The following is a 13,912-nucleotide window of genomic DNA, read 5'->3' on the forward strand; positions in this document are numbered from 1 at the left end:
GGTGTTTTCTGCAGCAGCTCTAAAGTACCTTCAGTCAGGTTATTTTTGTTTTCTGCAATTGTTTTCAGAAAAGCAAGCATTGTGCAGCGATACTGCACATAACCCTCTTTTACATATCTTTTCCTTTTCCCTGGGACTTTTTCCTCTTCATCATCCTTTGTATCTTCTTCCTCGTCAGTTTCTTCCTTCTTCTTTGTACTCTCTTTTTTGGTCTTCCTTTTATCCATTTTCTTCTTCTTCTTTGCACGAACTTCTTCTTCATCTTCATTTTCTTCCCTTTTTCTTCTTTTCTCCTTTTTAATCTCATTCTTCTTCTTACTGCGGACTTGTTCTTCATTAGATTGTTCTTCATCTTCAGTTCCTTCCGGTTTTCTTCTTTTCTGCTTTCCAGTTTTCTTCTTTTTATCCTTCTTCGTCTTGTTACGCCGGACTTGTTCTTCATCAGATTCTTCTTCATCTCCAGTTGTTCCTTCCTCATCTTCACTTGATTCTTCTTCATCTTCAGTTTTCTGCTTTCGCTTTTTTCTCTCTTTCAGTTTCTTCCATTTTATCACTTTCAACTTTTCTGCAATTGTTTCTTCTGGACTTTGTCCTTCAGATTGTTCTTCTCCAGATTCCTTACTTTGTTTTCTTTTTAGTTGGTCCATTCCTCGAACTTTTTTAAAAAAATCCTGTAAACAGTTAAGAAAATTAGAATTCAATAGTTATTTTTGACAGTTACTTAACCAGTGACATATTTATGCACATGTTTATGATAGTGACATGACCAGTTACATGACCAGTTACATGACCAGTTACATGACCAGTTACATGACCATAGCCAGTGACCAGTGCAGCGACATGGGCAGTGACAAAGTCATTGAACAATGACAAAATGCTGAAATTTTCTCGCATCATCCCACATGTAATTCAAACAAAACTAACATGGAAATTCATTTTGTCATCAAATTCCACATGTAATTCAAACAGAAATCATCATTTTCTCTCATTAGATTCCGCATGTAATTTAAACAAGTCTCACCATTTTCTCATCAGATTCCACATGTAATTCAAACAAATGTCGCATGCAAATCCATTTTCTTATGAGACTCGACATGTAATTGAAATATGTCTTTTCTAATTCAAACAAAACGCAAGCTATTCAAATCGAAATTATATGAAAGAAGGAGGAGGAAGTTACCGGTAAATTTTCGGTAAATTTGTAGAACCCTAGAATTTGGGGCTTAGTCGGTGAATCACTCTTGCTTACCCACCGTTTACGGTGGAGGAAAGCAGTCGTTGTCCGCTGTTTTAGCCGGAGAGAAAATCTTTGAGCAGTTTCTGTGAGTTTAGGGCAAAAATCGTATAAAGTTTCTCTGAGTTTTGAAATTGTGAAAATGAACCAAGAGAAATAGTCGCGCTCGGGTTAGATAACTGCCACTGGCAGTTTACTTGTAGTTGAATGGTTAGATAGGTAATTTCAAACATAGAAAGTCACCTAAGCAGTGACTTTAATTTTTACAGGTACTTATACTTGTTCTATTTATTGGCTCATGACATTAGTTTTTAAAGTTACTTAGCCAGTGACTTGGCCAGTTACTTTATAGGGTACATAAGGACATGAATTTTTTTTACAGTTACTTGCTTTATGTATTGGTTCATGACATTAGCTTTTACAGATTTTTAATTGAAACTTAAACTTTGTTTGTTGTTGTGCAGCGGAACGCTGCAGTTGCGGTGCAGCGGCACGCTGCATTTAAAAATAAAAAGATCAGTTTGGTAATGTCTTATCTTTTGCTAGTGAGTGACTTTGTCAGTTACTTTGCCAGTGACTTGGCCAGTTACTTTATAGGGTGGATAAGGACATGAATTTTTTTTACAGTTACTTGCTTTATGTATTGGTTCATGACATTAGCTTTTACAGATTTTTAATTGAAACTTAAACTTTGTTTGTTGTTGTGCAGCGGAACGCTGCAGTTGCGGTGCAGCGGCACGCTGCATTTAAAAATAAAAAGATCAGTTTGGTAATGTCTTGTCTTTTGCTAGTGAGTGACTTTGTCAGTTACTTTGCCAGTGACTTGGCCAGTTACTTTATAGGGTGCATAAGGACATGAATTTTTTTACAGTTACTTTGCCAGTGACTTGGCCAGTTACTTTATAGGCTACATAAGGACATGAATTTTTTTACAGTTACTTGCTTTATGTATTGGCTCATGACATTACCTTTTACAATTATTTTTGCCAAATCATGGCTGATTACTTGTTCAGTGTCTTGCTATAAGATCTGTAGACTTATTGATTGACTCGTTTAGTGTCTAGGCTAGTTACTTGGGCAGTTACGTTGTCAGTGACTTTGCCAGTTACTTGAGACGTACAGTGACTTGACCAGTGACTTGGTCTATGACATACAGGTTGCCATTTCCAGTGACATTCAGTGTCTCTGTAACTTAGCCAGTTACTTACTTTAAAAGGTACCTAAGTACATGAATTCGTTTCAGAAGATCATATCAAACAAACTTTTATATACTGAAGCAATATCTGCAAGAAAATATTAAAAAATTGAAATTCCGATTGAACAAATGAATAATCAATTCGAAAAAACTATATAACCTATCCTATTCCCTAAACAAATTTCTACGATTCTTCATGTGTTGAGTTCCAGCTGTGCCTACTTTCTGCAAATGACTTTACAACATGAGCTCTAAACTTCAAAATATCATCCTTTGTGAGCTTCTTTGGAATTTTCCCTTTTTTCGAAATTTTCTCCATTGTGTACATTACAAAAAGTCCGCAATCCAATCTGTTCATCATATAAAAATTGAAGTAAATGAATTTGAACTTTATAATGATTATATTGACATTTTTAAAGAGCTGTGTACTTACGAATCTTCTCCTTGCTGAGGGTTGTCTTTGAGTTCTGTCACTGCCATTTTTGTTTTATAGTTATTCTTGATCCACTTTATGCTTTCTCTCTCGGTTTCAGTCAATGGAACTTCCATCATTTTCAGTTCTTCTTCTGAACTGTTCTTTTCATCAAATTTCATTCTGCATCCCTGTTCCAGCATGTCATCGGCTTGTTCTTTTACTGCTGTCATCCAAAGTTCTACCATGTCAACCTGCATTTCCAACATCGCAACATAATCAATAATATGCTTTCTGCTTAAATTAAATATATGAAATTAGTATGACGAAAGTGTTCCATACCATTTTTTGTACATTTTTAAAGGATTTTCCAGTTGATGATTTTTTCGGTCTTTTTGAATCACAGTGGTACCAGTTCTTTAATTCCTTGTCAAAAATGAGCAGTGTATGATGAAATCCTGATTCATGTGAGATTGGGAACAATATATAGTTGGATCTTGCCAGATTCTGGAACAGTGGTTCGCATAGGTACAGATGTACATAATACACCGTCAAATTTTCTGCAGAATTCTGTTTGTAAGAAAAAAAGAAGACAAGTTATTATCAATTAAGAATCATTTGCTTTGATTGTAGATTGATAATCGTTCCACTACTTACCCAGCAAAAGGGATTCATAAAAGTTGGGACATCCAATCCTTGTGATTCTTTCTCCAACAGCTGATCAGTCAAGAGAATTCCATAACATTCGATGCAATTGCTTGCTATCGGTTCGTCCATGATCATGTCTTTTAAATCCTGTCTTGAAACTTGTGCTCCATACTGTCTTCCATCCCAGAAGTATACTCTGCAAAGAATGAATAGTGTAAGTAACATAGATAGTGATGTCGTTTATTTAACAATCACATGTCCAATGACTTGGCCTGGCCAGTGACTTCCACAGTTACATGGACAGTGACTTGGCCAGCGATTTACTTGGCCAGTTACTTTGTCAGTTACATGGACAGTGACTTGGCCAGTGACAATAAGTTTAAAATAGAACTTTCGTCTTGGCCAGTTACTTTGATAGTTACATAAACAGTTACTTGGCCAGTGACAATAAGTTTAAAATAGAATTTTGACTTAATTAAAGTATTACCCTGATGGTGCATTTTGCCAGTATTTCTGGACTCTCCTCTTGGTGTCTTGGTCCATAAATTTGTATACTTTGCTCTCCTCCCAGTCTACGACCTCAGGAGGTAGCTTCTTCTCTTCTTGCTCTTTATTGATTTGTGCATTTTCTGCAGCGTCCATCTGTCTTATTGCTTCCCGAACATCCTCTGGTACATCGTCCAACTTCTGTTGTGCTACCATCTGTTCTAGCCTTTTACGTTCAGCATCTGGCAGTGAGGCCTTCATCTCCTTTTCTTTTTCTTCTTTTTCTTTCTTTTCAGCCTCTTTCAATCTCTGTTCAATCTCCTTTGCTTTCTTCTTTCGTTTTGCTTTCACATCCCCCCACCAGTAAATGTTGTCCTTTTTCTGTATTCTTCTCCTATTCTTTAATCTCACAACGTAAGAGTAGAGACCCATTGATGATACAGTTTCACCAGAATGTTGCTCTGTAAGGCGCATTGTTAACTCTCCTTTTTTGTTCTCCTCTGGTGTCTTCTCCTCTTTCTCTGGGCTCAACGTACAAAGTGGAAGGCCACGCGCAGCTACAGGACTTTTTACTATCTGAAACATGTCAGCTTGTTTTTCCATTTCTTCGACTGTGAGCATGCAGACTGTGGGGCTCTGGAACAGTGAGTCCTTTTGCGATGGAGTTGTCGATTGAGTTTCTTCTTGCACTGTGCAGTGAGGTGGAGATTGAGCTGCTGCTGCTGCTGCACATTCTTCGACTGTGCAGATGCCATGGGACTGAGCTTCCTCAACAGTCGATTGATCTTTATTTTCTGCGTTTTCAGCAGCCTTAGATGCAGCTCCATTTGATTCATTTTTTTCTTCTGCAGAGGTAGGTGGTGGGGAGCTGTGCTGCTGAGCTGCTGTTGAGGTGTGAGTCTTTTGGCTCAACATTTGCTCCAATTCTTTCAATTTTATCTCCAACTCCTTCACCGATGATGCAAGGCAGAAATTGTCGGTCACAAGTGTAGCATTTCGTTCCTCCAGATTCATCATTTCCTCCGTGATTTTCCTCAGTTCCTGTTCCTTTTCGTTCAGTTTTGTCTTCAAATTATCTTTCTCCACAGTGATATATCTTATCTCCTCCTCCTTTTTCTGAAGCTCTTTCTCCCACTTGTTTTTTTCTGAAGTTGTTTCCTGTTCAGCCACCTCAACTTGTAGGTTATCTTCTTTGTTTTCACAATTCTGATCATCAGTTCCTTTTTCCTCTCTTTCCGGAACTGTCTTTGCTTCATCTGATCTATTCTCCTCTTCCTCGGATTCTGATTCCTCTCTATCCTCCTTCAGGTTTTCAAAGATTTTCTGAAAGAAACATATTCAATATGTCAGTGACATGCTATGTGACATGAGCAATGACATGTTTACAACAGTTATGAAGGCCAGTGACATGAAGTGTGAATTGGCTATTGACATGCAGTGTGATAGTGACTTAATCGGTGACTTTTAACCAAGATAGTTACTTGGCCAGTTACTTGGCCAGTGACAACTACTTTGACAGAGAAGAAAATACCTCTAGTTTTTTCAAGCTGTTAAAACTTGTCCAATTCTGTATCAGCTTCTGGATGTCCCATTTTCTCATCCCATGATCTTCGTTCTCCCTTCCAGATATTGGGTTGATTTTTCCAGTCTTTTGACAGAACCAGTACTGCTTGCACAAAAAACAAAAAAAAATTAGTCATAGTGACTTGACGAGTGACATGCAGTTTGTCTTGATTAGTGACTTGACCAGTTACATCTCAGTCTGACAGTAACTTACCAGTATTATCAGAACGCAGCCCCCCGTGTTACCATATGGGCTGCTTGACTCCTTTTTCTTTTTCAAAGTCTTTATAGACTTTTTTAAGAAGCTTCCAACTTCCCTTGCCCAGTCATAAGATCCGATTTTATCCAAATTTTCGCAGGCTTTGACGTAGTCCCATGAAATTGTTCCTCCTGCGTTTGGGAACAGAAACTTGATGGACAAGTCCAGCAAGATTAATCTTGCCACATTTTTGTCCTTCTTCTCAATCCCATCCTCTGTTGTTGGATTGTCTTTCAGCGCATCTTGCAGAGCTTTCTCCACGGCTTTCTTGTTAACTCTCGCTGTGTTTGAAAAAAACTGCTGGACAAAGTCGGACTGATATGCACCCTCAGAAGTCTTTGGGACCAAGTCACCTTTTTCTGGCATTCCTAGGATCTTTGAAATATCTCTTGTCGAGATCCTGAATTTCTTCTTTCCAAAGAAGAAGAGGTCAGTTTCATGGTCGTAGGCCTGCAGGAGGAGTGTAATGAAATCATCAGATTTCTTGGCTGACTTCTCCTCTATGTAGCCACCATGGAATGCATCGACAATATTTCCAAATGGTGACTGCCTGAGCAAATCTAATGTTCTTGCACTGAGATTCTTCTTGTTATCTTTAATTGTGTTCAAGAAACTTATTAATGTGCACCTGTACTGCACATGTCCTGGTTTCACATTTCTCTTCCTCTTTGGTGCTGCTTCAGTTTTTTGAAATAGCACCAAAGAGGAACCCTTGTTTGGTGATTGTTCTACTTTTTCTTCTTCTTCTGTTTCTTCCTGTCTTTTTTTTTTTGATTTCTTCAAGCTCTTCTTGAGAATCTGCTTCAGTGATGGTTCTTCTTCTTCTTCTTCTTCTTCTTCTATTTCTTCCTGTCTCCTTTTTTTTGATTTCTTCAAGCTCTTCTTCGAATTCTTTTTTCTGTGTATCGTTCGATCGTGTTCTTCATCTTCTGATTCCACCTCTTGGTAGTCTTCGTCATCATCGCTTGGTTCCCTTTCTTTTCTTTTTGTTCTTGCCATTTCTGATGTTTAAATTCTGTTGAAAAAATAAGAAGGTTAGCATTGAGTTTGCAGTTACATAATCAGTTACGTAGTCAGTTACTTGGCCAGATACATATATTGTAAGTTACATGATCAGTTACATGGTCAGTTACAGCTCATTTCAATGACAACGTCAGTTACATGATCAGTTACTTGGCCAGTTACATATGTTGTAAGTTACAACGTCAGTTACATGACCAGTAACATGATAAGTTCCATGCATTGTAAGTTACATGGCCAGTTACATGGCCAGTTACATGGCCAGTTACATGATCATTGACAGGAGTTTAACACACGTTGCCAATGAGTTGCCCTTTTCCAGTGACTTATCTGGCCTTTGACTTGTCTAGCGACCTGGCCAGTGACCTCACTGGCCAGTTTCATTATCTGAGCCTATAAAATATGTATTTGCACCAGCAGAATTTCCATTCAAGTAAAGCCTAAAGCCTAAACAGCATGACACACAGTCATTATCTCCATATAAATTGTTATGTTACTGTCCATGTCTCTGTATCAAATCACACCAAAATGGAAACAGAGCCCCTCCAAAATCAAATGATACCCAGTCAGTAGCCTATGTCACTGGCTATGTTACAGCATCAAACTAAAATTTGAAGACAGTCATTGATCATCTCCACTCAAAAAAGCTTTAAATCTTCACTCAAACCAAAACTTTGAATCGAATTGTTTTGTTTCAGAATCAAATGCAGAAATAATTATATCATATTCGACTTATAATTCCAAAACTAAATACTATATCAATGACTCGAAATTAAGTAAGAGAAGTTTCTGAGAATCAAGGCTGAAAGATTACCCGGTCGAGGTAGACGATTCGAGTTCTGCAATTCTTCAAATCCCTAAAATTTGGGGCTTTTTCTGTGAAGTACTTTTCAGAGTCGGCGTTGCTTCACCGTTGAGCAAAACAGTCGTCGGAGAAGGTATGTGTCTAAGAATGTGGCCGCCGGAGATTAATATTTCTCTATTTCGGAGTAGGTTTGAGCGGTTTTTTGAGGTTTGAATTTCCGAAGTAATGTGGAGAAGACGAAACAATAGTGCCGTTTTAGTCTACCTCTTACAAACCGCCAGAGAAAACTGACGGTGGCAGTTTTGTAATTAAATTGAAGTACAGTGGTAGAACGTGAACAGGTGACCTTAATTATCATAGGGACATTTGTGCTGTTTGAACTATAATAAGGCACTTCAAAATGACCTTTTTTATCATTATCCCTTAAAAAAATCATGAATTCAATTCTCACTAGCATATATAAAGGTGAGGTGACTTAAGAGATTTAAAAAAAAAAAAAATACTTCCACTAGCTTTTTCATTAAAGTCGCAAAAGCCTACTAACAGGCCATTGTGGAAGTGATGCAGAAATTTATTTTTTGGTACCTACAAATTTTTAAAATCCTAAATACCAAAATTTATGAATTTTAACACACATATAATGAGATTAGATTATATTTTCAGCCTAATTTCCCCGATTATCCTGCAGTATAATTAGCTCAGTCTATATTTATAATCGGGAAAAACTCACAAACAGTACCTGAACTTCAAGCCACTAATAACTTTCGTACCTCAAGTTCAAAAAATATCAGATTGGTACCTGAACTTCTGACCCCGACCCAATATCAGTATCTGGGAACAGTAAAATCGTTAACGGAGTTAATTTTTGAAGGGTAAATCTGTCATTTCATTGTTCATCATCTCCAAAACTCTCCCCTCTCTCTTTGCAAACCCAGATTTTTCATTATCTTCTTCATACCTCACACACACAAACCCAAATCGACCAAAGGAAAGGTGAGAGGAGTTGGTGGTGGATGGGACGGTGGCTATTGAAGAAGTGAAAGGTTGGTTGATAGTGGTGATGAGGTATGAAGAAGAAGAAGAAGAAATCTGGTATTGCAGAGAGAAGGGAGAGTTTTGGAGATGATGAACATTGAAATGACAGATTTACCCTTCAAAAATTAACCCCGTTAACGATTTTACTGTTCCCAGGTACTGATATTGGGTCGGGGTCAGAAGTTCAGGTACCAATCTGATATTTTTTGAACTTGAGATACGAAAGTTATTAGTGGCCGATAGGTCAGGTACTGTTTGTAAGATTTTCCCTTTATAATCTCTTTAGTTCTTTTGCTAGTTACGTCATTTTAGTCCATTTTACCAATTAATCCATCTCAATCACATGAAAAATTTGCATTTGATCGGAAATCATATGGTTCTAGGTTTAGAATGCACGTTAGGGAGGAGGAGACAGTTCCCTGATCAATAAAATTAAGAAACAAGACTGCAGAAAAGTTATCTTGTTGAGCCTACTTCAGTTACATTTTACAACACTACTACAATAAGTTAATCAGACGACAGGTATTTGGAGTTGTGTGATGACCAGCCTCACTGTGGTCTAAACGAGTGTTGTGTGATTGAAAAATCACACAACGGTGATTTCACCGTTGTCCAATTTTCATTTCCTCAACAGATAATTATTTCCGTTGTGCGAATTCTGCGCAGGCATGTGCCTAGCATAGCATGCGCGGGGATGCCTCGGCATTGACATGGCCATTCACACAACAGAAAATGAAATTTAGCTGTTGTCTGAGATTCACAACACACAACAACTATATTGTTTATTTGTTGTCTGAGATTCATAACACACAACAGATATAATTTTTTCTTTGTTGTTTGAGATAAGTAACAGACAACTCAATGAAATGATATCTGTTGTCTGTTGATTGATTCAGACAACAGGGATAATTTTATTTATGTTGTGTGTTATGAATCTCACACAACAGAATTTTGTTATTTTATGTTGTTGGTTGTTAGTTCACACAACAGCTATATTGTCTTAGCTGTGGTGTGAATATTGTAATCGAATTTGCTAACATCCAGTAATTGTTGTAGGAGCTAGAAGGCTTAATTTTGAACTCTTTTACAGTCGTACAACACATTATTCTACATTGTGTTGTATGACTGAACCTTGGACAACAAGAAGAATATTCACAGAAATAATGCTCGATATATTACCATATAAACAATACTATAATCCATATAATTCAAGTACCATTATTCAAACATCTATACATTCAAGTAACTAGATAATGTACCAAACAAGAGCATTCCTAGCTATACATGAATAAAAAACATTCGTATTCTCAATGGTTCTTATCCTTCAGCTGCCTTTGGCTTCAATAAAACCTGGAAGGACCTGCTCCAATTGCTTTATACTTTTTGTAGATTTAGGATCATCATGAAGGAGATCAACTTCCTTCACTGCACACAAGGCCCCAGTTTCTTTGCAATATATTTAGAAGTAATCAGCAGACCTCAATCTGTGAATAGAATTAAGCTCAGCAAATATATAGCTCGATGATCTCCTGAGCTGCCATCATATTCTCTTCTCTAATAATATGCTCTACCTGAAATACATATACCAAATAATTACTAACCAAAAACTAAGAACTTGTTCTCGATACTGTGCGAGTAAATTAACCCCAATGAAAAAAGAGAGATTGCTCGAATCCAAGCTGTAGCTTCCTAGCCAGTCTCAACAAGCTTGGCAATGTCACAGAGCATATTAGGAAGACACTTTCTTTGTGGCAGTGTCAAATAACTCCAAAACTCAAGCCATCAAACACCAAACTCAACCAATTAGTTAACACTTCAAAAGCTTTAACAGATTCTAAATAAGCCAAAGTAAAACCAACAAGAAAAAATAAAAACTGAGAAGTATCACAAAGTCACTCACAATAGTAAAACTCAACTTAACAAAGTCACTTAACAAATTCAACTTGTATAAAACTCTAGTAAGAAAACAAGGGGAGTTCTCAATTTCAAAGAAAATAATGACAACTAGCACATTCTTCCAAACTAACAAACAAAAAATAGCTCTCTGAAATTTGTAGCACAGTTGATTATTAGAGGGTGGATACACACATGCAACTTTGTTTTGCATAAATAATACAGAGTGAAGCAAGCCTACCTTTGCAGTCAAGTTTGACACAACCATATGGAACTTTTCTCAGGTTTTTTGTACCTGCAGCCTGCCCTGCCTTTGCCACCTTGCTAAAAGCACCATTGAACCAAGCTGCTCCCACAGTCACATACCTATCAACACCAAATGAGAATTGTCAGCTAAAATTTGTTTCTTACATTCATCTAAATTAAGCTGGAGTAAAACAACTCTTGAGAGGTCATCAACTCTGCCTTTGTTTAACCACAAATCTCTTTATCATATCTTTTTATATCTACATTACTCTTTCTAGAGTAGATAACCCATATGAGCAGGCCACTACCTAGAAACACCAAACATGTACAGGCATTATGATTTTAGGGTAGATAGAATATTATAAACGTCTTATACAACTATACATGTAACTTTAGTAGAAAAGAAAATCAAGTTGAAGAATCTACGAAAAGAAACATCAAAGAACTAAAAGGGTACAGCCTTGTGAGTGTGTAACGATGCTTGGGGTAAAGATCCTACTATATGCATGTCCAAGATGTATACGCTAAAAGCGACCTTTATTTTTGAACTTTTTTTTCTGGGAGTGCATTGATGTCTAAAGAATGTGGTATGACTTCCTACTAAATAAACTACCAAGTGGCCTAGAAACATCAGTATAAAATATCTCCAATGGATGCCCATGAAAATAGTCTACAAATAGATTCTTATCCTGATTTACAAACAATTATGCACTATCAGCATTGTTTTTATGCAAGTTATGCAATAATTTACATGCTAATGAGCAGAAAACCCAAACCAAAATTGGAGGATCATATTTTCTTGGGCTCATATCACATACCTGCTTGTTTTGACAGCTGATCCAGTATCATTTAATTTTCTCTCTGCTGCAAATATTGCTGCCATTGTTTTATCTGAGACCTGAAGTCTTTGATCAACAGACTTCACTTTCTCGTTAACCACTGAAAGGCCTACTGTCAATTTCTCTGTGAGCCCCACTCTCTTGTCAAAGGAAGTTACTTTCTCAGATGCACTTTCTCTCAACCGATGCTTTTCATCAAATGCTTTAGCCTTGTTCACGGCATCTTGTCCAATTGCTGAACCTTTTGCAAACATACTAGACACTACATCTTGAGCTCTATTTACATACACCCTTCCATTGTTAGGAGAGCCATCTTTATCCTGTAAACAAAAACACATTACCCTAAGCCTGTTTTGGAATTTTAAAGGGAAATAGCAAGACAATTACTGAGCACTTAAAAGAAATTTTTTTTGTCATAGTTTATTTAGGTACGTACATCATCTCTGGGATCACTAACTGATATATTTCTAGGTAATTTATTGTACAAAACTTGTTTCCATTTCCTGGCAAAATCTCACACAATAAAAAAGTACTTAATTCCCTGTATATGATTTGTTAACGTTAGTGACCGAGGGGTCTCTAGTTAGCTTTAGAGAGAGAGAGAGAGAGTGACACAAGCGAAGTATAGTGGTTCGCCTCCCGCCTTAGCGGGAGACTACGTTCACTTGAATGTTTAACTATGTGTGTTGAGCCTTGCGGCCCAAGGGGATTACAAAAGATGTAATGGGATGAATGGTGTTTAAGTGGGAGGAGAGTTCCTTTTATAGGTGAAAGAATGCTTCTCCTTTACATTGTTTTCGATGTGGGACAAGTAACAACTATTCTAGTATAAAAATGCCTAGTTGTGAGGGCATGTTGGCAAGGCCGGAAAGGTGGCTTCAAGGCGGCGGATTTGCGACTTCGGATACCGTAGCGTAGCTTGAACATAGGGCTACAAGATGCAAGTAGCGGTTGGGCCTCACCATGGCTTGTGGGTGTCCCAAAGAGGGTGTTACTTATGCATGGTGAGATAGAAAACTAGTCATGCTAGTAGAGGTATCTACATGATTTGTTTTCAACAAGTTACAATTCTTGAAAGTGTTATATGTGTGGTGGTGTTATTAGCTACCTCAGCATTTGGTGAAACACTTTCAGCAGGGGCAGCACAAACACTTTCCACCAATTGCTATGCCTGCAAATATTGCACTAATAAATTGCAAGTTTTGGCCAAAGGAAGGAAACAACAAATTGAGGACAACTTTCAAGGAAACTTACCGGCATCTCATTAATTGGTACATAATTTTCAACAGGAGATATAGTCACAATCTAATCAACCATTGTTGCTCCCTGCAATCCAAAACACAAGTTTTTTTTTTTTTTTTCAATATCTACAGCCAAAGAGAAGAAGATGCATGATGACTCCCAAACACAAAATCAAAACCCCAGAAAAAACTTTTAAAAAGTTAAATAAGTAAAGAGTAAAGACATAAACATTTTTATGAATAGAATAGAATTACTAGGCACACTGACTTCAATTCCAAGAGAGAAGAGAGCAATTTGAGTACATACCGATAACAAGAGTGCGATTTCAAGAGCTTTGGCATCCTTGAACGTAACAAATGCAGTCTTTGACGGCGCAGGATCACTGCACATTGCACATTGCACACACAACCAACCAGTTCAATATCAAAATTACCAAAACCCAACCAACATTCACACTCGACAGTACAGCAAGATACATGATAAAAATTTGAAGAATCAAGAAACTTGGAGTTGGTAATATTAAACAAGTCAATTATTTATCCATACATTCCATTTCGCTCTTTTGACTTTTTTTTTTCTTTCCTTTCAAAATTACTAGCAAAATAAGAAATAAAAATTCTTCAGGTTGGTTTTCATTGGCAGGCAAACAGAATGAGAACTAAAGTTTATGTATATAAAACGAAAACGCGTTTTCAGGAGATATGAGATAAGGCTGATAACCATCATTTCCAACACAATTTGATAAACAATCATGGCACGAGAACAGATCATGTGAATTCAGAAGAAAATTGAACATGTGAGTAAAATGAGAAAAGACAAAGACAAACCATACCCTCTTCACATTGTTGATATCAAAATGTCAATCCAATAGTGGTTGCTTTATTCTATTAAGCATTGCAGAAAATTGATAACCTGGTTCAGAGTGCATGAAACCTGAACACAGTTCATGTACAAATGAAAAGAAATGCAACTTGTAATCTATCTAAAACCATTTGAAAATAGGATCAGAAAACTTGAAGTACATATAATTCTCAG

General features: G+C 37.1%; 1 protein-coding gene and 1 pseudogene across 1 annotated transcript; both read right to left on the reverse strand.

Annotated features, from left to right (window-relative positions):
- Window positions 1-2,417: 2,417 nt before the first annotated feature.
- LOC133728468 (uncharacterized) lies at window positions 2,418-8,048 on the reverse strand. The gene is made up of 8 exons (XM_062155879.1): window positions 7,632-8,048; window positions 5,753-6,812; window positions 5,507-5,641; window positions 3,977-5,298; window positions 3,499-3,685; window positions 3,184-3,411; window positions 2,863-3,095; window positions 2,418-2,779 (listed from the first exon to the last, which is right to left on the reverse strand). Exons 2-8 carry the CDS (start codon window positions 6,794-6,796, stop codon window positions 2,614-2,616), a joined length of 3,315 nt encoding a protein of 1,104 aa, XP_062011863.1. The 5' UTR covers window positions 6,797-6,812; window positions 7,632-8,048; the 3' UTR covers window positions 2,418-2,613.
- A 2,111-nt stretch (window positions 8,049-10,159) lies between these two features.
- On the reverse strand, window positions 10,160-13,282 carry LOC133730412 (binding partner of ACD11 1-like; annotated as a pseudogene).
- Between the last annotated feature and the right edge of the window lie 630 nt (window positions 13,283-13,912).

This window comes from Rosa rugosa, chromosome 2 (genome assembly GCF_958449725.1).
Source record: "Rosa rugosa chromosome 2, drRosRugo1.1, whole genome shotgun sequence".
NCBI lineage: Eukaryota > Viridiplantae > Streptophyta > Magnoliopsida > Rosales > Rosaceae > Rosa > Rosa rugosa.

What these genes read in the sequence shown, in the direction of transcription:
- LOC133728468 (XM_062155879.1), bottom strand. Translation starts at nt 6,796, where the DNA reads ATGGCAAGAACAAAAAGAAAAGAAAGGGAACCAAGCGATGATGACGAA. An exon ending in ACAGCTTGAAAAAACTAGAG is followed by an intron (nt 5,299 to 5,506) that starts GTATTTTCTTCT and finishes TGTTTCTTTCAG; the next exon opens with AAAATCTTTGAAAACCTGAA. An exon ending in CCTCAGCAAGGAGAAGATTC is followed by an intron (nt 2,780 to 2,862) that starts GTAAGTACACAG and finishes TATGATGAACAG; the next exon opens with ATTGGATTGCGGACTTTTTG.